This window comes from Helianthus annuus, chromosome 17, assembly GCF_002127325.2.
Source record: "Helianthus annuus cultivar XRQ/B chromosome 17, HanXRQr2.0-SUNRISE, whole genome shotgun sequence".
Taxonomy (NCBI): Eukaryota; Viridiplantae; Streptophyta; class Magnoliopsida; order Asterales; family Asteraceae; genus Helianthus; species Helianthus annuus.
Window position 1 is genome coordinate 32,845,890 of NC_035449.2, and position 25,881 is coordinate 32,871,770.

The window sequence follows — 25,881 nt, forward strand, 5'->3', positions numbered from 1 at the left end:
CCAAGTCCTACTCCATAGAGAAATCTTCAAGTAGCACAAATAATATTTATAACAAGGGTAAGATAATTTCACCAAAAGTTATAAATATATATATGATTGGTTTTATAACTCGACGATTTGACTATTATGGTATTGATGTTTGTTTATGTTGTATGCAACATGGAATATTTAGTTCTATGATCAAAGGAAGCAAATCAAAACATGAGCTGGAAACTGAACCCGAGTCCAGAAGAGAGAGTTTTGAAGAACCGTCAACATTTTCAGTGGTCAACTTTCCATCAAAGAATGAAGAATGAAATCCAACACGAGGTCAAATGTCCATTCGTGCTTTATAAATATGATTTTTGCTTTTGTAGTTAATAATAATTATTTGTAAACATTCAATAATTAATCTCCTAAATTGATTAATATAATTTATCCTCACACATCGTACATTTTATATATAAAGATTTACACTTTCTATAAAATTTAAATTGTAAAGTCCGTGAAGTTCACGGGCAATAATCTAGGTTTTATAAAACCTAAAGTCAAAAGTCAAATCATATAAAAAAATTTCTTTTGTAAATACAATTTTTTAACATAACTCATAACCCGTGAAGCTCACGAGTATATAACCTAGTTTGTATAATATTTCAGTCAGGTATCTTGCTTGTATCAGTTATGAATTTTTTGTGATGAATGAGAAGTAATTTGCCATTAAAAATTCATTTTAACTATTTAAAATGAAACTTTGTTTATTTACCAACTCTTTTCTTTAACAACTTTATTCATTAATTTTGCTAATTATTTTCATTTCGACATTCTCTGATCATTTTCATCTAGTTTCTTTATCCTCGAGCAAAATATATACAACTATTTTTTTGTTAATTGAGAATAAGAGATAAACAAAAGAATGTAGCCGTTAGTATCTTACTAAAGTAGAGTATATCAAGGGTGAGATAAGAGTAAAACTTATATATTTTAGGAGATGGCTGCTCCCAAATAAGATCTAAGCTGAAAAAACTTTTTTTTCGTAATACACATAACATAAAGTTTATATCAATATAGTAGGAAGGAAAAGAATGAGGAGGCAGAAATATCATCAAACTAGATTTAACAATCTGTTAGTTCGATGTGTTTGACACCCCAATGTCGAATATAAGCTTTAACTCCATTTCTCATACAAAATCCAAAAATTATTAATCTTCAAAATGACTTGTAAGGTTTAAAGACTGATTTTTCTTTATTTGCAAAAAAAAAAAAAAAAAAAAAAAAAAAAGAAAATTCTCTTAAATCGGTTCAACGATTGAACGAGTTTTTTCTTTGTTTTTTCGTGCTTAGAAATGTTAACAATATTTACCTCATGAATTGCGAAAGCACACTGTCCTTAGAAAATGTTAACAATATTTGTTATATTCATCTTTACAAATCATAACGCAATCACCCATCATCGTGTAGTTCACAATCTCCTTATATCAAAACATGCACAATAAATATTCAAAAATGTTAAGTTTGTTAAAATTAAATACATGCTTTTAAATGTAATATTTTTATATACATGCATGGGCATTAAAATAAACGTTTCAATCAGAAAGTTGCCTTAATTAAATAAGACACGAAGTAGGCCAAAGCATGCTCTCTCTTCTCTTGTCTCAACTCAACAATGTCCGACTCGCCTGCTTTTTTGGCCCAACATCTCATCATCTTTCTTCTTCTTCATTATCTACTATTAAGACCATGCGTAGTCAGACGTTTTTGCCTTAAGCACGCCCAACAACGCCCATGGCTCGCCCCCCCGGGGCGTTTTTTTCAATCAAATTGCATTCGGCGTTGTATTTTCCACGCCTTGTTTCTTTCCAATCACCCTTCATCTTCCGTTTGTTTGTGCAATAAGGATTTTTGATGGTTTTTTATTTAATTTTATTACATCTCCTTTAACATAATGCCCCACATCCCCACTACAGCCATTTTAGAAAACGCCCCATCCCCATTGCTGACTGAGCTGCTACATGGCACAAAACACCCAAGGGTATGGACATTACCACTACACATTGTCTAACAAATTTACACACGAGAACTGATTAGGTGAACGATCACATATACAAAAGGTATGGGGTTGAGGCCCGACATACACAGCGTTTTATATATGTTTATATGAAATTAAACACAATTTGCATACATCATCAAAATAATTAACAAAATCAAACTAGCTTAATTTTTTTTGAACGGTCAACAAACTCAATCCCGAGCACTCTCTGGGCACCCACTGGACAAACGGAGTACTCCGAGAGTAACCCGAGTCCACCACCAATTCCGGGGAAAACCCGGTAACCCACCCGCCCGTAGGCACGACAGTGAAATTACCGGTAAAACCTGTTTGGCTCAAGGATCGAACCCAGGTTTCCTTGGGTCTCCTATCATTGCCCACCAATGCCTCACTCTGCACCAAGTGGGAGTCGAACCTGCATCTCTCAAGAGAAATGCAAGCCCTCCACCACTTGATCTAGAGATCATTGGCTCAAACTAGCTTAGTTAGTTGGTTAGATGGCCATAACTTAGTGACCTGCACCACTCTTCCTTCCTTCCTTTTTTTTTTTTGAATTTTGTGAAAACACAATTTATATATATATTTTTTTGAAACGAGAATTTCATTAAAAACGCCCAACCCGAAAACCGGGAGGCAACAGAACAAAAACTACACTACATAATTACAAATTTACACCAATCTTCCCATGTTAAATTTCTAAATTTCGTTCTGTTTCTGACCCATAAGTACCCCACCGACTTCACTTCGCTGATTATTCTTTCGATTCTAACTTGAGTCGATCGGAACCTCGCATCGTTCCTAGCCTTCCAGATACTCCAACAAGCAATGATGACCAGCCCTTGCAAGATCGACTTCTCCGGCTCTTTTAACCCGCTGTGTAAATGTGTTTCCATAAGGTCTTGAAAGGAGAACGCGAAGATGGGCGGAATCCGACACCACCCGCTGATAGCATTCCAAACCGAGTTCGCCGCTAGACATTGAATAAAAAGGTGATCAACATTGTCCTCTCCATCGATGCAGAAACCGCAATGAGAATCTTGCACATGAACATTCCTTTTACTAAGCGCTTCCACCGTAGGAATTCTGTTTAGACTGGCCCTCCACGCAAATATGTTACATTTAACAGGAATCCATTTGCACCATTTGAAACTTGAAATGGGCGGAGAATTACGGCCTTCCATAATAACTTTCTTGACGGCACCAACACTGAACTCGCCCGAACCGTCACCAAACCAACCCCATTTATCCTTTTTATCAGATAACCGAACCGAACCCAGAAGGCTAGCAAGCTGGTACACGTCTTCCAGCTCCTGCCCCGACTGCAACGGTCTTTTCCACTTCCAGCGGACCCCCAATTGACCCGGTCCGTTCACCATCCGGTCACTAATCATGCATCTTCTATTAGAATCTAACACAAAGAGTCTGGGAAATAAGTCTTTAAGAGGTTCGCACGAAACCCAAGGGTCTATCCAAAACGAAATGCTATCTCCATTCCCGGGGATACCTTTGAAAAAACTTCTCAGCGGGATATTCCCCACCGTAGTTCTGGCAACCAGCTTAACAATATTATTCCATGTTCCTCCTAAATTCTTTCTTGCTGGAAGGAAATCCCAATTCCGAACACTACTATGAAATGCAGAGACAATTTTTTGCCCCAGAATATTTCCCTCCTCCTTATATCTCCAACACCATTTAGTTAGAAGAGCCGTATTAACATCTCTAAGTTTGCACAAACCCAACCAGGGGCGGACCTGAAGGCTTGTCGGGCGGAGCCCGGGCTACGGCTCAACTTTTTACTAGAAGTGTAAAATTTTTTTTTCGATTTTTATACATAGGACACCCCTGAACAAGCACGAGGACACCCCTCAAAAAATTTAATAGCCCAAATAATAGCAACCTAGTTCAACAAATGTAATAGCCCAAATAATAGCAAGTTAGCAACCGAATGACTGAATGAGCCCAATTATGAATAATAGCAACCTAATGACTAATGAGCCCAATTAAGTAATAATAGCCCAACTGCCCAAGATTGAATGATTATTCCTTATTGATTTGGGCGGCATATCAAACGTCGACTCCAATTCTCATCATACGAACGAACATAGAGGCAAGATTGAAGGAAAACAATCGAACATAACTGGAACTTCGGCAGGCCGGCGATCATTGAACGAAGACGAAGTGACGAACACGGAACACTTACAGGTTTGTTTCAGCAGATCATCGACTGCAGAGATTTATTCAGCACTTAGCAGATTCATTCTCCACTTCCTGTTCAGCAGGCTTGTTTCGATTTCGAACAGATTGTTTGATAATTGTTACTTGTTATTTGATGATTGATAATGTTTCGATAATCGGCACTTTGGCAGCACAGTCGCACAACAGCAAATCGAAATCGAAGTTCGAACAGCAGCGACAGAAACAGAATTCAGGTTTGTTTGATTGTTATTCACTTATTTGATTGATAATTGTTTGAACTTTGATTGTTATTTGAACTTTGAAGTGATGACGAAACCAAAATCCAAAAAACAAGCTTTAATTGGGAACTTTTTCAAAAGAAAATACGAAGAAATTAATGATAATGACTCAAGTCCGAATGTTGGTAATGATATCCAAGCAAATGATGACGTTGTTGCAAGTCCGAATGTTGATAATGAGAATATCCAAGCAAATGATGGATATTGATGCAAGTTCGAATGTTGATAATGAATTAATGATAATCCTACAACTTCAATTCCAACAACACGAGGTATTATTGATTTGAATGATTTTCCTTCGGATCCACATGATAGGTCACCTATTACTAGTTATCACCCAAATCAAATAGATGACATAAGAAGGTCATATCTTGTTAAAGGGGCTTTTCAACCTCGTAGTCATAAGTTTCCCGTTAAAGACTGTTATGGAAAAAAAAAGACGTTTTGTTGTTAGTTGGTTTAATGATTGTAGTTGGTTAGAGTATAGCATCAAAGTAGACAAAGTATATTGTTTATATTGTTACTTGTTTAAAGAAGATGTTGGTAATCAAGGCGGAAGAATGTCATTACAAATCGATATCATTTTGGACATGACGGAAAGTTATGGTAACCCAAGAAACCGAAAGAATGTCATTACAAATCGACATCATTTTGAGGTTGACATTTTTAATGAGGTTTTAGACATGCAAATTCAAGAATTAGGAAATCGATTTAGCGAGGTAACAACTACTTTGATAAAAAATATGTCGAGTTTAAATCCTTCTAACGGTTTTTCTAAGTTTGACCCATCGAAGATATTGGCGTTTGCTAAGATGTACCCGGATGATTTTACTACACAAGAAATAGGGACTCTTTTGGGTGATATTGAGTCATTTCGTCACACAATAAGCGATGATGATAACTTTGACAACTTGAATGGAATAGGGAAATTGGTCTGTAATAATCTCACCTAGACCTTATTGGCCATTAATAATCCCACCTCAGAATTTTCCCCCCACTAGTCCCACCTTTCACCTATTTTTCCTACAATAGTCCCCCGTTAAAAAACTTAACGGAGTTAAGCTTTTTTCCAAATTGCAAACAAATTTTTTAGGGCTTTTGATTAGAACAACGATACGAGTCCATTGATGTAAAACTTGCCTCGAAACGGTGCTCCAAACGATGAAAACGACGCTTCAATTCGGGTGTTTAAATTTCCAATTAACCAAAATCAAGTCACTTGGAGCACCATTTCGAAGTAAGTTTTACAACAATGGACCCGTATCATCGTTCTGATCAAAAGCCCTAAAAAAATTGTTTGTAATTTGGAAAAAAACTTAACTCCGTTAAGTTTTTTTTTAACGGGGGACCATTGTAGGAAAAATAGGTGAAAGGTGGGATTAGTGGGGGGAATATTCTCAGGTGGGATTATTAATGGCCAATAAGGTTTAGGTGAGATTATTACAGGCCAATTCCCCAATGGAATAAGTGATCTTGCGCGTCTTATGGTTGAAATGGGAACGCATATTTCTTGTCCTGTAGTTTATCGGGTAGTTAAGTTAGCTTTGCTTGTACCGGTTGCAACCGCAACCGTTGAAAGATGTTTTTCGAAATTGAAGCTTGTCAAGACGGATTTACGCAATCGATGGGCCAAGAATATTTGAACAACGCTATGGTTTGTGCGGTCGAAAAGGATTTTCTTCGTGAAGTAAAAGACGAAGATGTGATGGAACGATTTCAAGCTATGAAAAAAGAATAGGACAAATCTATTAGGTAATTCTTTTACTTTATTTATTTATTGTCGTTTTTTTAATATTTCATGATTGCACGGTAAAAAAAACTTTTTGGAATACCCCTGAGTTAATGTTCTAGTTCCGCCACTGAACCCAACCCGCCTTTGAACAATTTATATATATTTCGAAAACATTAAAGAAAGAAAACAAGTTGAAGCTCGATTCGAATATAAAACCTTTTCTAGAAATATTCAACGTTAGCTTATCATTGTGTCACCCTTTAAGGTCAAAACCCATGATTATTAGATGGCATAAATTAATGTTTATAAAGAAATAAAAGTCTCTATGTATATTCGAAAGGTAAATAAACAACAAATTAGTATTTTTATTGGCGGGTCTAAAAAACCTGTCTTGTTTATCTATTTACCCATAATTAGATAATTAGGCATCGATACTACTAGATTCTATCGTCTCTTCCTCGTTCAAAGTGGAATTGGAATTTCATGTTGTTCAAGAACCTTTTTGGTCAAAAATCAATTTAAGAATAATGTAATCAAATTTGATTTGTGAGGTAGAGTACTTTAGTGTTAAACAATAATATAATCGAATATGAAATGTAAATGGTAATAAGCACCGTGATTTAAATAAGGAAAAAGCCCTTGATTGTAACACCCAAATTTCATATTCCGAAAATGACTATTATCATACTATTATTTAACAAAATTCGGGCATGACCCGTTCGTAATAAGAACAATTCCCTGTAAGACTAACGTGTAATAACTTAAAATACGATACAGCAGAAAATAAGAGCCCAAAAATTTCGTTCTTTACTAGACATAATACTTACAAGAAGGTTCCAAGACAAAAATTCATACACTCATTAAAAAGGAATTTACCACGTCCCGTTATATTAATACTTCAAGACTTATATATTTTTTTTTTGTCAAATTATGTGACTGATCCTTCCCGTACAACCCTCGCTCTTTACTCGACCTTCAAACCTTCTTTTCTTCGTAATGATGCTAAGTCCACGCCACCTGCATTCACCACATACATATACATCGGTTAGATACAATGACATCATTCCTAAACTAGACCTATGTAATCAATAGCCAGTCCGCGTTCCTTCTTCCCATACTAATCCCCACGAATAAGCTTTTCGTGTACATTCGTGCATTCCAATTTCTTTAACCCTGATAATAACGTTAAAAGAATACCTGCATTCTCATTTCATACTCAAGACAATGGTTTAGTAACTTATTACTTCAACTGATTTAAACTGTATAAACACATACACGAGGTTAGTTCGCTAATAAGCAATAAATCCTATTTCAATCACATTCCTATGCATGGGACTTAATACTCAATTTGACAACCCGTCCCCAAATCCTTTATTCTACTCGCATTCTCGCTTCGACTACCGGCTTGTGTGTTTAATGTTTCTTTACCCATAACCCCGGGCTTAGCACTTATGGAATTGTGCACCCATTTACCCGGTTTGCACCTATTATTGCTCAACCCGTTGATTTGTCTATCATAAATCCTTATTATAGACAAATCAAACATTTTTACATCTCGAACTTTCATATATCATCAATATATAAGATTTACGTATTAACAATTAACAACAACAAAACGTTTCGTCGCGTACCTGGCTCGAGTCAACGCATAGACCCGTTTTTATACCTCACTTTATTAGTTGAAACTTTATGGCAACGCAATTATCCAAATTGCTATTCGTTCCTATGAACAAGTGACTTGCCAACCAAACATTAGTCGAATTTGTCAAATGGTATTATTACTACCATTTGGCCCGTGTGGTCTGACTGACCAAATATTGATGTTTACAAAACTTGATATTTTAATTTCAAATTCACGCATACGACCCATTTCGGATTTTACCCCGCTATTTCTTTTATTAGTTACACTATAAGGTAACCTTAACGAAAACTCATTAAATCTTAGTCATTCATGACTAAATTACCAATTTGCCCTTTTTTACTATTAACCATGGTTTTTATCGATTATATATATTCCGACATGTACCATATTGCGTCGGAAACCGCATTTCGATTTTATCATATTTATAGTTCATAAAAACAAATTCATATTCTACAAAAGATGTAAGCTTACTTACTTTGTGTCCATTAGAGCTTCTTTGCGTACTTGACCCATTTAACCCATTCTTCTCCAAGATCCCATATAGTTTGTCAAGAGTCGAGCTATTACATCATATCCATAAGATGACTAGTTTAGCCATCTAATATCATAATAACCAGACTTTATGGATTTTATTACCACATTTATCAAGATACTAGTTTTGGGTCAGCTTGACTTTTAGAAGTGACGAATTTACTAACTTTTCATGCTGTTTTGACCCACTAAATCTCATAACCAGCCTCTTATGACCAAATATGAAATGTAATATGCGAAACGACCTTTTCAACGATATAAGGCTCGTTGTCTAACTCCTAATAACGAAGGAGATACGGCATTTACAAGATGACTATCTAAGGCTGTCAAAAGTGACGAATTTACTAACTTTTTAACACAAACTTGAATCAATTCAAGTTTCATGTAGGCATTTTATCAAACACTTAATGAGCAACCATTTAACACATGATTCTTTAACATGTCAAGATGGTTCTTAACCCTTTAAAACTTGTAGTTTCACTAGGATTTTCACCAAGTCTAAGCACCCTAGTAATTATTATCATCAATTGACATCAACTAACATAGATTCAATCTAGGAACAAGTATATCAAACAAGGATTCGGACATGGGTAGAACACCCAAGTCGCCACCTTCACTCACTATTATGGGTTTCACCTTGAATCACCAAATTACTTGAACGTATTCATAAAACATAACCTAAATGGTGATTTTAACACCTCTACATTCACAATTTCATACAATTTCGTAGTTTGATCATAGTCTCACTTCATACCAAATCATAAAATTAACTTCTACAACTTACCTCATGTGTAGAAAGTCTAGATGATTAAGAATCTAGGTCCATGCATCCGATTAGAGCCAGTTTCCCCTTTCAATTTGAAGGTTTATCTTGAATTAGGGTTTGTACCCCTTTCTGCCTCTTCTCCTGTGCGATCGTACGCACCCCACACACACTCAGTGTGTGTTTTTGAGTTTTTATTTTTATTTTATATTTCATCTTTCCATCTTTTCCAAATCAACCCCTCAAGTTTGTCATTTGTTCATAGTTAACTTAATTTCCTATCCTTATTTATTTTAACCAAGCATATAACTAGGTTTAATAACCTAGTTATTTCATTTCCTTCTTTTAAACGTGGTATATACTTGTAATTGAATAATTCGAGTTTTTGGGGTGTTACAAATCTACCCCCCTTAAAGAAGGTTTCGTCCCCGAAACCTCTTTCATTTCTTCTATAACCCGTCTAGTCTCACTCTTCGTTCGTTCATTCATTCAGGTTACACTGGACGACTTACATAAGTATGTTGTGAGGAATTGACGTTTGTGACACATCCCATATTCCATAATTTGAAACTAACATCCTTTCTAGGTTCCTTCATGTCCCTATGTGAAGTGAGCGTATAATAGTACGCATTACCGTAAACATCCAAGTATCAACATTCTAACATAACTATCATTTTTATATCTCATTATCCGTACTTGTCATGAGGATCAATCATTAATCTACATTTCTACCACCACTTGAACTACTTACAACCTTATGTCTAACCTTATATTTAATCTTTCACATTACTTCCTTATACTAACCCGTCATGTCGTGCAAAGAGCAACATATGAGCATTAATCAACTAGTTCCAAGTTTTCATTCAGGGTCCTTAAATCTTCCTCTTATTGGCATAAATACTTTCTAAAGATGACCAGTGCTAGTCAGTTATTTCATACTAGACCATATTTGTCCTACCATTCATTTCATTCATGTGTACAAATAATTCACAGATTCTTACCTTTCAATCTAGAATTAAACATTTTACTAACCTCGCCTTCATTGTATAACTTAACGATCTGCGAACCTGATTGGCCCGCTTCTGAATGAGTCCGTGTCAAGGCCGGTTCTATCCCTTCCTTTCATGAATGGCTTCCGCTCATGGGCTTCCTTCTAACATTATCTTGTTTAAATGAACATGGCCAACAAACCTAGCATCAAGGTTAGCATTTTCCGTTGGTACTTATCATTATTACATTCTTTCCAATTTATTCTGTTTAGTGTTTTAAACACCCACAATTCCTTCGTTTTTTTTAATTATTTCACCGACCCATTACAGTTGATTTTCCAAGGTCAAACTGACGTTTCTTAATTATCATGGATGTAATGAAGTACACGATTATATTTCTTTTCATTCATGCTTACATACAAGTAGTTTAATACATCCTTTCCGTTCTTCTTGCAAAACTTACCCTTCCCGTCCATACTTAAGTTATTGTTCGGGTCGTAGCCCGTCATTCATTTTGACCCACAAGAGTAATTTAGTAATATACCTTTCATGTAACTTGCTCACAGCTTATTTCTTTCAACTAAGGTTTCTTGCTACTACAATAGCTTACATCGGTTTTACCTACATAGTAAATCAAATACTTCATGCTAATTTTACTATTACTTGCTTAATAACTATCACTTGCTTCATTTAACTGTTCAGAATCCAATTGTAAAATACATTCTGACCATATGTCCACCAACTACCCATTTCTGGCGTATCCTTCTCTAATCGAGCTATAAGCCCCTACTTAAAAGAAAACATAACCTTGGTACATACCTTGCACGAATCAAAACCTTTTGACTCGTTATCTATAACTTACAATGGTTATTTCTTTCCAATTGTGACAATGCATGCCCATTCATTACACTTATCTATAAGCATAAAACTTGTCAAAATAAACATTAAGTACAAGGTTTAAATGGCGATTACCATTTGACCCACATGACTCATTCGTCCCTTTAACCATTCTTGCATACAATCATATTTGTATATATATATATATATATATATTCACGTATATATATACATATGTTTAAGACATAACTTAGATAATATCCGCTTTTTAAAGAGTATGTACTTGCTTAGTCTATAATCACTTACACATTCGAACTTTTATTTATTTATTTATTTATTTTTAATTTTAATCGTTCCTTTCTATGTTTTGAATCCGTCTCGCAGATTCTAACATATCATTCATACTTTCATTCCTTTCATGTTTCGAATCCGTCTAGCGGATTCTAATATATCATTCATACTTTCATTCCTTTCATGTTTTGAATCCGTCTCGCGGATTCTAACATATCATTCATACTTTCATTCCTTTCATGTTTCGAATCCGTCTCGTGGATTCTAACATATCATTCATACTTTCATTCCTTTCATGATTCGAATCCGTCTCGCGGATTCTAAATATCAGTCATACTTTCATTCCTTTCATGATTCGAATCCGTCACGCGGATTCTAACATATCATTCATACTTTCAAATCCCTGAAAGTCTTACTTTTCTCTTCACCCTCACGTCTACCTACTACCTAATTCTAACAGACACACCTGCAACAATTATCACGGTCTCACGAACGTCATATGCTTCTTGAGTACTGGCCAGGTACACAATCCACATACTAGTTTCGTGTCTTCATGTAATCGTCACCTTATGCCCGAAGAATTAGGTTTCGGCACGTGTAACATTTTCATAACTTCGTTTCCATCCTATTATTATATTTCATTAAAATTTTTCCTTCATTTGATAAATTTTACCATTACATGCACCCATATGCTAAATTTACGTACCTGGGTCAATATGTCTTATTACATGCCTTGGTGCCGGTCCTAGACCACATTCACAGATCATCCCTTCCAAGCAATTGCGCTTACCCTTCACATAACATACTATTAGTTTCCTTCAAATACATAATTTAATACATACTTACATTCGCTTTTAACTTTAGGCCTTGATCGAGTCTTGGATTGTACGGGTTCCTTGTCAAAAGAGCACACAGGTTTGAGTTCAAGTATTCACCTCTTTCTACTTGATTTCCCTCAAACCAGGGCTCTGATACCAACTTGTAACACCCAAATTTCATATTCCGAAAATGACTATTATCATACTATTATTTAACAAAATTCGGGCATGACCCGTTCGTAATAAGAACAATTCCCTGTAAGACTAACGTGTAATAACTTAAAATACGATACAGCGGAAAATAAGAGCCCAAAAATTTCGTTCTTTACTAGACATAATACTTACAAGAAGGTTCCAAGACAAAAATTCATACACTCATTAAAAAGGAATTTACCACGTCCCGTTATATTAATACTTCAAGACCTATATATATATATTTTTTTTTGTCAAATTATGTGACTGATCCTTCCCGTACAACCCTCGCTCTTGACTCGACCTTCAAACCTTCTTTTCTTCGTAATGATGCTATGTCCACGCCACCTGCATTCACCACATACATATACATCGGTTAGATACAATGATATCATTCCTAAACTAGACCTATGTAATCAATAGCCAGTCCGCGTTCCTTCTTCCCATACTAATCCCCACGAATAAGCTTTTCGTGTACATTCGTGCATTCCAATTTCTTTAACCCTGATAATAACGTTAAAAGAATACCTGCATTCTCATTTCATACTCAAGACAATGGTTTAGTAACTTATTACTTCAACTGATTTAAACTGTATAAACACATACACGAGGTTAGTTCGCTAATAAGCAATAAATCCTATTTCAATCACATTCCTATGCATGGGACTTAATACTCAATTTGACAACCCGTCCCCAAATCCTTTATTCTACTCGCATTCTCGCTTCGACTACCGGCTTGTGTGTTTAATGTTTCTTTACCCATAACCCCGGGCTTAGCACTTATGGAATTGTGCACCCATTTACCCGGTTTGCACCTATTATTGCTCAACCCGTTGATTTGTCTATCATAAATCCTTATTATAGACAAATCAAACATTTTTACATCTCGAACTTTCATATATCATCAATATATAAGATTTACGTATTAACAATTAACAACAACAAAACGTTTCGTCGCGTACCTGGCTCGAGTCAACGCATAGACCCGTTTTTATACCTCACTTTATTAGCTGAAACTTTATGGCGACGCAATTATCCAAATTGCTATTCGTTCCTATGAACAAGTGACTTGCCAACCAAACATTAGTCGAATTTGTCAAATGGTATTATTACTACCATTTGGCCCGTGTGGTCTGACTGACCAAATATTGATGTTTACAAAACTTGATATTTTAATTTCAAATTTACGCATACGACCCATTTCGGATTTTACCCCGCTATTTCTTTTATTAGTTACACTATAAGGTAACCTTAACGAAAACTCATTAAATCTTAGTCATTCATGACTAAATTACCAATTTGCCCTTTTTTACTATTAACCATGGTTTTTATCGATTATATATATTCCGACATGTACCATATCGCGTCGGAAACCGCATTTCGATTTTATCATATTTATAGTTCATAAAAACAAATTCATATTCTACAAAAGATGTAAGCTTACTTACTTTGTGTCCATTAGAGCTTCTTTGCGTACTTGACCCATTTAACCCATTCTTCTCCAAGATCCCATATAGTTTGTCAAGAGTCGAGCTATTACATCATATCCATAAGATGACTAGTTTAGCCATCTAATATCATAATAACTAGACTTTATGGATTTTATTACCACATTTATCAAGATACTAGTTTTGGGTCAGCTTGACTTTTAGAAGTCACACCACTTATAGATAAGTATATCTTTCAACTATTACATACAAACACTTTAAACCCACCTTAACAACTGTAAACATTCACCCGAATCAATATTTAGTGTTTAGTAAATTGGTAACTAGAAAATCATATTTTTAAGTTCATAAAACACATTATTTTCATTGCTGCATTTTTCACGCAGCAGCTGTTCGGGGTCACTTTCCCCCTTTTTAATCACATAATCTGACTTCGACTTTCAAATAAGAATTGTGCTTCATTTAAATATCTTTCCAGGCATATAAAGAACACCTCCATACGATTTTTCTATGATTTTATATGATTTTTGAAAGATCAGGTCAGAAACTAAATTATGTGTAAACAGCTTGCTGTCAAAACGAATTTACTAACTTTTCATGCTGTTTTGACCCACTAAATCTCATAACCAGCCTCTTATGACCAAATATAAAATGTAATATGCGAAACGACCTTTTCAACGATATAAGGCTCGTTTTCTAACTCCTAATAACGAATGAGATACGGCATTTACAAGATGACTATGTAAGGCTGTCAAAAGTGACGAATTTACTAACTTTTCATGCTGTTTTGACCCACTAAATCTCATAACCAGCCTCTTATGACCATATATGAAATGTAATATGCGAAACGACCTTTTCAACGATATAAGGCTCGTTTTCTAACTCCTAATAACGAATGAGATACGGCATTTACAAGATGACTATGTAAGGCTGTCAAAAGTGACGAATTTACTAACTTTTCATGCTGTTTTGACCCACTAAATCTCATAACCAGCCTCTTATGACCAAATATGAAATGTAATATGCGAAACGACCTTTTCAACGATATAAGGCTCGTTGTCTAACTCCTAATAACGAAGGAGATACGGCATTTACAAGATGACTATCTAAGGCTGTCAAAAGTGACGAATTTACTAACTTTTCATGCTGTTTTGACCCACTAAATCTCATAACCAGCCTCTTATGACCAAATATGAAATGTAATATGCAAAACGACCTTTTCAACGATATAAGGCTCGTTGTCTAACTCCTAATAACGAAGGAGATACGGCATTTACAAGATGACTATCTAAGGCTGTCAAAAGTGACGAATTTACTAACTTTTTAACACAAACTTGAATCAATTCAAGTTTCATGTAGGCATTTTATCAAACACTTAATGAGCAACCATTTAACACATGATTCTTTAACATGTCAAGATGGTTCTTAACCCTTTAAAACTTGTAGTTTCACTAGGATTTTCACCAAGTCTAAGCACCCTAGTAATTATTATCATCAATTGACATCAACTAACATAGATTCAATCTAGGAAAGTATATCAAACAAGGATTCGGACATGGGTAGAACACCCAAGTCGCCACCTTCACTCACTATTATGGGTTTCACCTTGAATCACCAAATTACTTGAACGTATTCATAAAACATAACCTAAATGGTGATTTTAACACCTCTACATTCACAATTTCATACAATTTCGTAGTTTGATCATAGTCTCACTTCATACCAAATCATAAAATTAACTTCTACAACTTACCTCATGTGTAGAAAGTCTAGATGATTAAGAATCTAGGTCCATGCATCCGATTAGAGCCAGTTTCCCCTTTCAATTTGAAGGTTTATCTTGAATTAGGGTTTGTACCCCTTTCTGCCTCTTCTCCTGTGCGATCGTACGCACCCCACACACACTCAGTGTGTGTTTTTGAGTTTTTATTTTTATTTTATATTTCATCTTTCCATCTTTTCCAAATCAACCCCTCAAGTTTGTCATTTGTTCATAGTTAACTTAATTTCCTATCCTTATTTATTTTAACCAAGCATATAACTAGGTTTAATAACCTAGTTATTTCATTTCCTTCTTTTAAACGTGGTATATACTTGTAATTGAATAATTCGAGTTTTTGGGGTGTTACAAATCTACCCCCCTTAAAGAAGGTTTCGTCCCCGAAACCTCTTTCATTTCTTCTATAACCCGTCTAGTCTCACTCTTCGTTCGTTCATTCATTCAGGTTACACTGGACGACTTACATAAGTATGTTGTGAGGAATTGACGTTTGTGACACATCCCATATTCCATAATTTGAAACTAACATCCTTTCTAGGTTCCTTCATGTCCCTATGTGAAGTGAGCGTATAATAGTACGCATTACCGTAAACATCCAAGTATCAACATTCTAACATAACTATCATTTTTATATCTCATTATCCGTACTTGTCATGAGGATCAATCATTAATCTACATTTCTACCACCACTTGAACTACTTACAACCTTATGTCTAACCTTATATTTAATCTTTCACATTACTTCCTTATACTAACCCGTCATGTCGTGCAAAGAGCAACATATGAGCATTAATCAACTAGTTCCAAGTTTTCATTCAGGGTCCTTAAATCTTCCTCTTATTGGCATAAATACTTTCTAAAGATGACCAGTGCTAGTCAGTTATTTCATACTAGACCATATTTGTCCTACCATTCATTTCATTCATGTGTACAAATAATTCACAGATTCTTACCTTTCAATCTAGAATTAAACATTTTACTAACCTCGCCTTCATTGTATAACTTAACGATCTGCGAACCTGATTGGCCCGCTTCTGAATGAGTCCGTGTCAAGGCCGGTTCTATCCCTTCCTTTCATGAATGGCTTCCGCTCATGGGCTTCCTTCTAACATTATCTTGTTTAAATGAACATGGCCAACAAACCTAGCATCAAGGTTAGCATTTTCCGTTGGTACTTATCATTATTACATTCTTTCCAATTTATTCTGTTTAGTGTTTTAAACACCCACAATTCCTTCGTTTTTTTTAATTATTTCACCGACCCATTACAGTTGATTTTCCAAGGTCAAACTGACGTTTCTTAATTATCATGGATGTAATGAAGTACACGATTATATTTCTTTTCATTCATGCTTACATACAAGTAGTTTAATACATCCTTTCCGTTCTTCTTGCAAAACTTACCCTTCCCGTCCATACTTAAGTTATTGTTCGGGTCGTAGCCCGTCATTCATTTTGACCCACAAGAGTAATTTAGTAATATACCTTTCATGTAACTTGCTCACAGCTTATTTCTTTCAACTAAGGTTTCTTGCTACTACAATAGCTTACATCGGTTTTACCTACATAGTAAATCAAATACTTCATGCTAATTTTACTATTACTTGCTTAATAACTATCACTTGCTTCATTTAACTGTTCAGAATCCAATTGTAAAATACATTCTGACCATATGTCCACCAACTACCCATTTCTGGCGTATCCTTCTCTAATCGAGCTATAAGCCCCTACTTAAAAGAAAACATAACCTTGGTACATACCTTGCACGAATCAAAACCTTTTGACTCGTTATCTATAACTTACAATGGTTATTTCTTTCCAATTGTGACAATGCATGCCCATTCATTACACTTATCTATAAGCATAAAACTTGTCAAAATAAACATTAAGTACAAGGTTTAAATGGCGATTACCATTTGACCCACATGACTCATTCGTCCCTTTAACCATTCTTGCATACAATCATATTTGTATGTATATATATATATATATATATATATATATATATTCACGTATATATATACATATGTTTAAGACATAACTTAGATAATATCCGCTTTTTAAAGAGTATGTACTTGCTTAGTCTATAATCACTTACACATTCGAACTTTTATTTATTTATTTATTTATTTTTAATTTTAATCGTTCCTTTCTATGTTTTGAATCCGTCTCGCAGATTCTAACATATCATTCATACTTTCATTCCTTTCATGTTTCGAATCCGTCTAGCGGATTCTAATATATCATTCATACTTTCATTCCTTTCATGTTTTGAATCCGTCTCGCGGATTCTAACATATCATTCATACTTTCATTCCTTTCATGTTTCGAATCCGTCTCGTGGATTCTAACATATCATTCATACTTTCATTCCTTTCATGATTCGAATCCGTCTCGCGGATTCTAACATATCATTCATACTTTCATTCCTTTCATGATTCGAATCCGTCTCGCGGATTCTAACATATCATTCATACTTTCAAATCCCTGAAAGTCTTACTTTTCTCTTCACCCTCACGTCTACCTACTACCTAATTCTAACAGACACACCTGCAACAATTATCACGGTCTCACGAACGTCATATGCTTCTTGAGTACTGGCCAGGTACACAATCCACATACTAGTTTCGTGTCTTCATGTAATCGTCACCTTATGCCCGAAGAATTAGGTTTCGGCACGTGTAACATTTTCATAACTTCGTTTCCATCCTATTATTATATTTCATTAAAATTTTTCCTTCATTTGATAAATTTTACCATTACATGCACCCATATGCTAAATTTACGTACCTGGGTCAATATGTCTTATTACATGCCTTGGTGCCGGTCCTAGACCACATTCACAGATCATCCCTTCCAAGCAATTGCGCTTACCCTTCACATAACATACTATTAGTTTCCTTCAAATACATAATTTAATACATACTTACATTCGCTTTTAACTTTAGGCCTTGATCGAGTCTTGGATTGTACGGGTTCCTTGTCAAAAGAGCACACAGGTTTGAGTTCAAGTATTCACCTCTTTCTACTTGATTTCCCTCAAACCAGGGCTCTGATACCAACTTGTAACACCCAAATTTCATATTCCGAAAATGACTATTATCATACTATTATTTAACAAAATTCGGGCATGACCCGTTCGTAATAAGAACAATTCCCTGTAAGACTAACGTGTAATAACTTAAAATACGATACAGCGGAAAATAAGAGCCCAAAAATTTCGTTCTTTACTAGACATAATACTTACAAGAAGGTTCCAAGACAAAAATTCATACACTCATTAAAAAGGAATTTACCACGTCCCGTTATATTAATACTTCAAGACCTATATATATATATATATTTTTTTGTCAAATTATGTGACTGATCCTTCCCGTACAACCCTCGCTCTTGACTCGACCTTCAAACCTTCTTTTCTTCGTAATGATGCTATGTCCACGCCACCTGCATTCACCACATACATATACATCGGTTAGATACAATGATATCATTCCTAAACTAGACCTATGTAATCAATAGCCAGTCCGCGTTCCTTCTTCCCATACTAATCCCCACGAATAAGCTTTTCGTGTACATTCGTGCATTCCAATTTCTTTAACCCTGATAATAACGTTAAAAGAATACCTGCATTCTCATTTCATACTCAAGACAATGGTTTAGTAACTTATTACTTCAACTGATTTAAACTGTATAAACACATACACGAGGTTAGTTCGCTAATAAGCAATAAATCCTATTTCAATCACATTCCTATGCATGGGACTTAATACTCAATTTGACAACCCGTCCCCAAATCCTTTATTCTACTCGCATTCTCGCTTCGACTACCGGCTTGTGTGTTTAATGTTTCTTTACCCATAACCCCGGGCTTAGCACTTATGGAATTGTGCACCCATTTACCCGGTTTGCACCTATTATTGCTCAACCCGTTGATTTGTCTATCATAAATCCTTATTATAGACAAATCAAACATTTTTACATCTCGAACTTTCATATATCATCAATATATAAGATTTACGTATTAACAATTAACAACAACAAAACGTTTCGTCGCGTACCTGGCTCGAGTCAACGCATAGACCCGTTTTTATACCTCACTTTATTAGCTGAAACTTTATGGCGACGCAATTATCCAAATTGCTATTCGTTCCTATGAACAAGTGACTTGCCAACCAAACATTAGTCGAATTTGTCAAATGGTATTATTACTACCATTTGGCCCGTGTGGTCTGACTGACCAAATATTGATGTTTACAAAACTTGATATTTTAATTTCAAATTTACGCATACGACCCATTTCGGATTTTACCCCGCTATTTCTTTTATTAGTTACACTATAAGGTAACCTTAACGAAAACTCATTAAATCTTAGTCATTCATGACTAAATTACCAATTTGCCCTTTTTTACTATTAACCATGGTTTTTATCGATTATATATATTCCGACATGTACCATATCGCGTCGGAAACCGCATTTCGATTTTATCATATTTATAGTTCATAAAAACAAATTCATATTCTACAAAAGATGTAAGCTTACTTACTTTGTGTCCATTAGAGCTTCTTTGCGTACTTGACCCATTTAACCCATTCTTCTCCAAGATCCCATATAGTTTGTCAAGAGTCGAGCTATTACATCATATCCATAAGATGACTAGTTTAGCCATCTAATATCATAATAACTAGACTTTATGGATTTTATTACCACATTTATCAAGATACTAGTTTTGGGTCAGCTTGACTTTTAGAAGTCACACCACTTATAGATAAGTATATCTTTCAACTATTACATACAAACACTTTAAACCCACCTTAACAACTGTAAACATTCACCCGAATCAATATTTAGTGTTTAGTAAATTGGTAACTAGAAAATCATATTTTTAAGTTCATAAAACACATTATTTTCATTGCTGCATTTTTCACGCAGCAGCTGTTCGGGGTCACTTTCCCCCTTTTTAATCACATAATCTGACTTCGACTTTCAAATAAGAATTGTGCTTCATTTAAATATCTTTCCAGGCATATAAAGAACACCTCCATACGATTTTTCTATGATTTTATATGATTTTTGAAAGATCAGGTCAGAAACTAAATTATGTGTAAACAGCTTGCTGTCAAAACGAATTTACTAACTTTTCATGCTGTTTTGACCCACTAAATCTCATAACCAGCCTCTTATGACCAAATATAAAATGTAATATGCGAAACGACCTTTTCAACGATATAAGGCTCGTTTTCTAACTCCTAATAACGAATGAGATACGGCATTTACAAGATGACTATGTAAGGCTGTCAAAAGTGACGAATTTACTAACTTTTCATGCTGTTTTGACCCACTAAATCTCATAACCAGCCTCTTATGACCAAATATGAAATGTAATATGCGAAACGACCTTTTCAACGATATAAGGCTCGTTTTCTAACTCCTAATAACGAATGAGATACGGCATTTACAAGATGACTATGTAAGGCTGTCAAAAGTGACGAATTTACTAACTTTTCATGCTGTTTTGACCCACTAAATCTCATAACCAGCCTCTTATGACCAAATATGAAATGTAATATGCGAAACGACCTTTTCAACGATATAAGGCTCGTTGTCTAACTCCTAATAACGAAGGAGATACGGCATTTACAAGATGACTATCTAAGGCTGTCAAAAGTGACGAATTTACTAACTTTTCATGCTGTTTTGACCCACTAAATCTCATAACCAGCCTCTTATGACCAAATATGAAATGTAATATGCGAAAAGTCCTTTTCAACGATATAAGGCTCGTTGTCTAACTCCTAATAACGAAGGAGATACGGCATTTACAAGATGACTATCTAAGGCTGTCAAAAGTGACGAATTTACTAACTTTTTAACACAAACTTGAATCAATTCAAGTTTCATGTAGGCATTTTATCAAACACTTAATGAGCAACCATTTAACACATGATTCTTTAACATGTCAAGATGGTTCTTAACCCTTTAAAACTTGTAGTTTCACTAGGATTTTCACCAAGTCTAAGCACCCTAGTAATTATTATCATCAATTGACATCAACTAACATAGATTCAATCTAGGAACAAGTATATCAAACAAGGATTTGGACATGGGTAGAACACCCAAGTCGCCACCTTCACTCACTATTATGGGTTTCACCTTGAATCACCAAATTACTTGAACGTATTCATAAAACATAACCTAAATGGTGATTTTAACACCTCTACATTCACAATTTCATACAATTTCGTAGTTTGATCATAGTCTCACTTCATACCAAATCATAAAATTAACTTCTACAACTTACCTCATGTGTAGAAAGTCTAGATGATTAAGAATCTAGGTCCATGCATCCGATTAGAGCCAGTTTCCCCTTTCAATTTGAAGGTTTATCTTGAATTAGGGTTTGTGCCCCTTTCTGCCTCTTCTCCTGTGCGATCGTACGCACCCCACACACACTCAGTGTGTGTTTTTGAGTTTTTATTTTTATTTTATATTTCATCTTTCCATCTTTTCCAAATCAACCCCTCAAGTTTGTCATTTGTTCATAATTAACTTAATTTCCTATCCTTATTTGTTTTAACCAAGCATATAACTAGGTTTAATAACCTAGTTATTTCATTTCCTTCTTTTAAACGTGGTATATACTTGTAATTGAATAATTCGAGTTTTTGGGGTGTTACATTGATCTTTAGAAGATCTCCGGCACAAAAAACCTCGGGTGATGGAAACTACCGATCACCAACTATGTTGAACAAATACTGTAAAAATCAATACAACTTCAGATGATGATTGAGCTCAATACAAGTAAATGCTAGTGTGTGTTTGAGAGAGAGTTCTCGAATATTGCAAAGTGTGTTGGTTACTACTTGTGTCTAATGAGCTCTATATCCCCTCATTATGATTGGAAACTATCCACTAACTAACTAAACAAAAAATGAGGGAGCTCTCACGATCGCCCACTGTCACACCCCAACCGATGGCGTAATCATCGGGGCATGGCACTGAGCGAAACAGATTGTCCAGAAGTTTCCACAACAACTATTAATACTATTTAGTTAAATGATACGACCCATACCGTATCCCAAATAATACAATAAATTATTACAGAATACAACTAGTCAAGTAATTATGTTCCGACAACTCAGATTTAAATAAAATAAAATAAATATTGTTCAAATGCTCCTAAAGACCCGGTCGGACAAGATCTACAGACAACTATGCTCTAGACGCTTGTTCCTGACAGACAACTATTTGTTGGGGAGCTCTAGAGCTTTATTCTAGCCTCGCTTTCCTAGCAAGCAAACATCTTAAACACCTGTCACATACGTTAAAATAAAGTCAATACATATAATGTAAAGGTGAGCATACAAGTTTGATAATAGCATAATAGAGTTCGAATAGTTTATGCATAACCAGCACGTACACAGAGGAAAACAAAGCATGTTAATTATCGACATGGATCTATCGATACCAGTGACTGCGGGTTGACTGTCCGAGACAGTTCGTAATACATGATTACCACCGTAATCCATGCAAGTAATTGTCCTTAACAACCCCCGTGTGAACGGGTGCTGAGTCCAAACTATAGTACTACGTCGTTAAGGCAGGTAGACAACATTCCACGTGTAAACACAATCAACAAGCATTCATTTAGTCACGTAATACATGCATAACAGTTAGCGTTCAAATAATTGAGTAGTGTGTTCGATTGTGATTTTGATAAGTAACGTATGTAACACCCAAAAGTGCTAAAGCAAAAAGGGTTCGAGTATACTCACAGCGATTGATTGATGGATTGAAGGGAGCGCTTGGGAGTAGGGTTAGCCTGAATAGTTCGATAGCATTTCGATGAGTAACACGTAAAATGGAAACAAGTGATGATGGGTCGAACAGCCTGGTCGATCGGACAATAGGTTCGATCGAACGGGTTCTTCGTTCGGTTAGGCAGTCCATTCGGACAGTCTGTTCGATCGGCCGGTAGGCTCGATCGGTTGGACTGTTCGAGTGGATTGTTTCTTCCTTTGAGTAGGATGTGTTTGTGTATGATGGTTTGACCTTTTGAAGTTTTCGTTGTAGTATGTGAGAACACTGAAGTGTTCTTACCTTTCAGGTCGATCGATCGAAAGGTCTGTTCGATCGGTCGGCTTAACCGATCGGTTAGGAACTTCAGTAGTAGTCCTCAACAGGATGTCACTCGATCGAACAGCATGCTCGATCGGGTGGCACTCCATACTACGAACGAGTTGTAAAATCGATTAAGGGTTGAAGCATAGTATCTCATGATCCGAAGAGTAATGTTGACAAACAATTCATTCGATCGAACATCACCTCGCTCAATACTCTACTTCTTGAATTTGTCAAAGTGTGGGGCCACTTGCTAGCCGATCGGTTGGGCTGTTCGTTCGAACAGCCTGTTCGATCGGTCAGCATCCTGACATGGTCGGCCTGTTCGTCTAACACTTGGCTGTTCTGATTGTTTGATATTATATCGAGGTATTTTGACAACGAGCTGAACAATGGAACCTTCGTTCTTACTTGTTTCCTCAGCTCGGACAGGAATCACCCAAGTCCGGCCGGTGAACGGTTCGGAACAGTGGTTTAACGTTTAACCCGAAATCGGTGAACCTCGTAGATAGAATCCGAATCTTGAACCATACAACCATTAGAATGACTAGGGAGTTGGCTCAAGTTCCGTTTCTACCGGTTTGAAGGCATTGAGTGTAAAAGAGTTGAAAGAAAGTTGGAAATCCTCCTTTCAATCCTTATCATGTAAATGTTTAGATCTGTGATAGATCTTAGTTTGTTTATGTGGAAATCGGCTAGATCCAAGCTATTCATAGTGGAATGAGGCCAAAACATGATGTTCTTGAAGAACACCATGATGACATTATCGTAGAATGCTTAGATCTTGACGATTTCTCGGTTAGAAATCAAGATTCGAAAGATAGAAAGGTGTAGGAGCATGTTTTGATCAAGAAAGTACAAGATTTAGGATGAAAACTTACCGGAATCGGAAGAAATCTGAGAAAAGAAGGGGAGCACGAGCTGGTCGGTCAGAGAGTTTCCAAAAGTGGAAAGAATGATAATGGCAGCTGTCACACCCCTCCAAAACCCCACCCCGCCTTGGAGGCGTGACATGCCCAGGATCATAGCCACCAATCATATTGAACAAGCATGTAGTTTATTTATAAAATCCAACACAATACAATTGGTGTCAAAACATAGTTTAAGTTTACAGCGGAAGCAAAACATAAGTTTAATATAAGTTTTCCCACAACGACCACGCCTCCTTGTGCAAGCTCCATAAGCTAGGGACCTAACGACCTGCAAGGCATGTAACAACGAGTCAACAACAAAGTTGAGTGAATTCACAGTTGGTTCACTGGCTTACTAGCCCGTATCGCGGTCTCCCAGACATGTGTGCGAAGGTTAGTATCCGTATCGCGTCGCATCATGTCGCGGCCCTACAGGCATGTGTGCGAAGATTAGTGGAGTGGCATCCTACCTCTGGAGGATGGCCGTGCCTTGTAGAAAGTTTGTGAACTCACCTTTGCTTTTGCTTTGCTCGGTTTGCTTATCTTCTTTGATTGTAAGGGTATGGGATAGAGTTTAGCCTACTGATAAGCCTAATAATCTAATGCACACGAAATTAGGTAAATAACCAATACAACATTTACGACAATTCACGAGATTAAACCCTCACAACGATTAACAAAGTGCAATACTTAACAATTCAGCGGATTCACAACGAATAACAGAGCATAGTCCGAAATTGGATAATACTCAAATATTCAAGTCGAATCACGACGAACAACAAAGTATAAACTCAATTTGAGCAGCACTTAATCATACGTTGGATAGTTTCAATCGATCGGACGTTGAATCTTAATAGCGATTGAATTAATACCCTGAATCGTAGCAGCGTTTCGGGATTGGTGTGTGTTTGTAGTATTTTTGCTATAACTCAGCGTAGAATTGGAATTTCTACGTCGAACGAACAACAGAATGCAAGTGCCAGGCCCTTCTATTTATACACAAAAATTGCACCTCCCGCTAGTCGCGGAAGAATCCGTGTCGCGTGCCGCGTGTCGCCTGTGGTGACATTATTAGGGTAGGGTAGGTACGTGTCCAACTAGCTCAGGTGAGTCGACAATTCGTTAAAATTCAATTTCCATGTAAATCTGTAAAGATAATATCAACTAGGTTTTACCCCCCCTGAGTTTTAGGGGCCCTAATCCTGATTCTGATTGTTCTGGAAATCTTAGGGTTTCTGCAGAATCACTTGGGTTTCTCAATTTGGGTTTCCTATTAGACTAATAATAAATAGGACTTTTAGTGAGAGTAGCTACATTCTCCCCTCCTT

At 35.9% G+C, this 25,881-nt stretch overlaps 1 protein-coding gene and 3 long non-coding RNA genes across 4 annotated transcripts; all 4 read right to left on the reverse strand.

Annotated features, from left to right (window-relative positions):
* Positions 1–2,679: 2,679 nt before the first annotated feature.
* LOC110919721 lies at positions 2,680–3,402 on the reverse strand. The gene has a single exon (XM_022163981.1). It carries the CDS (start codon positions 3,400–3,402, stop codon positions 2,680–2,682), a length of 723 nt encoding a protein of 240 aa, XP_022019673.1.
* A 3,618-nt stretch (positions 3,403–7,020) lies between these two features.
* Positions 7,021–11,236, reverse strand: LOC110917498. The gene is made up of 2 exons (XR_004886544.1): positions 9,190–11,236; positions 7,021–8,434 (listed from the first exon to the last, which is right to left on the reverse strand). It is a non-coding gene; the product is annotated as an uncharacterized LOC110917498 (long non-coding RNA).
* Positions 11,237–12,409: 1,173 nt separating this feature from the next.
* LOC110917512 lies at positions 12,410–17,473 on the reverse strand. Its single transcript, XR_002580611.2, has 2 exons — positions 15,497–17,473; positions 12,410–13,828 (listed from the first exon to the last, which is right to left on the reverse strand). It is a non-coding gene; the product is annotated as an uncharacterized LOC110917512 (long non-coding RNA).
* Positions 17,474–18,727: 1,254 nt separating this feature from the next.
* LOC110917723 lies at positions 18,728–22,146 on the reverse strand. The gene is made up of 2 exons (XR_002580813.2): positions 21,823–22,146; positions 18,728–20,152 (listed from the first exon to the last, which is right to left on the reverse strand). It is a non-coding gene; the product is annotated as an uncharacterized LOC110917723 (long non-coding RNA).
* Between the last annotated feature and the right edge of the window lie 3,735 nt (positions 22,147–25,881).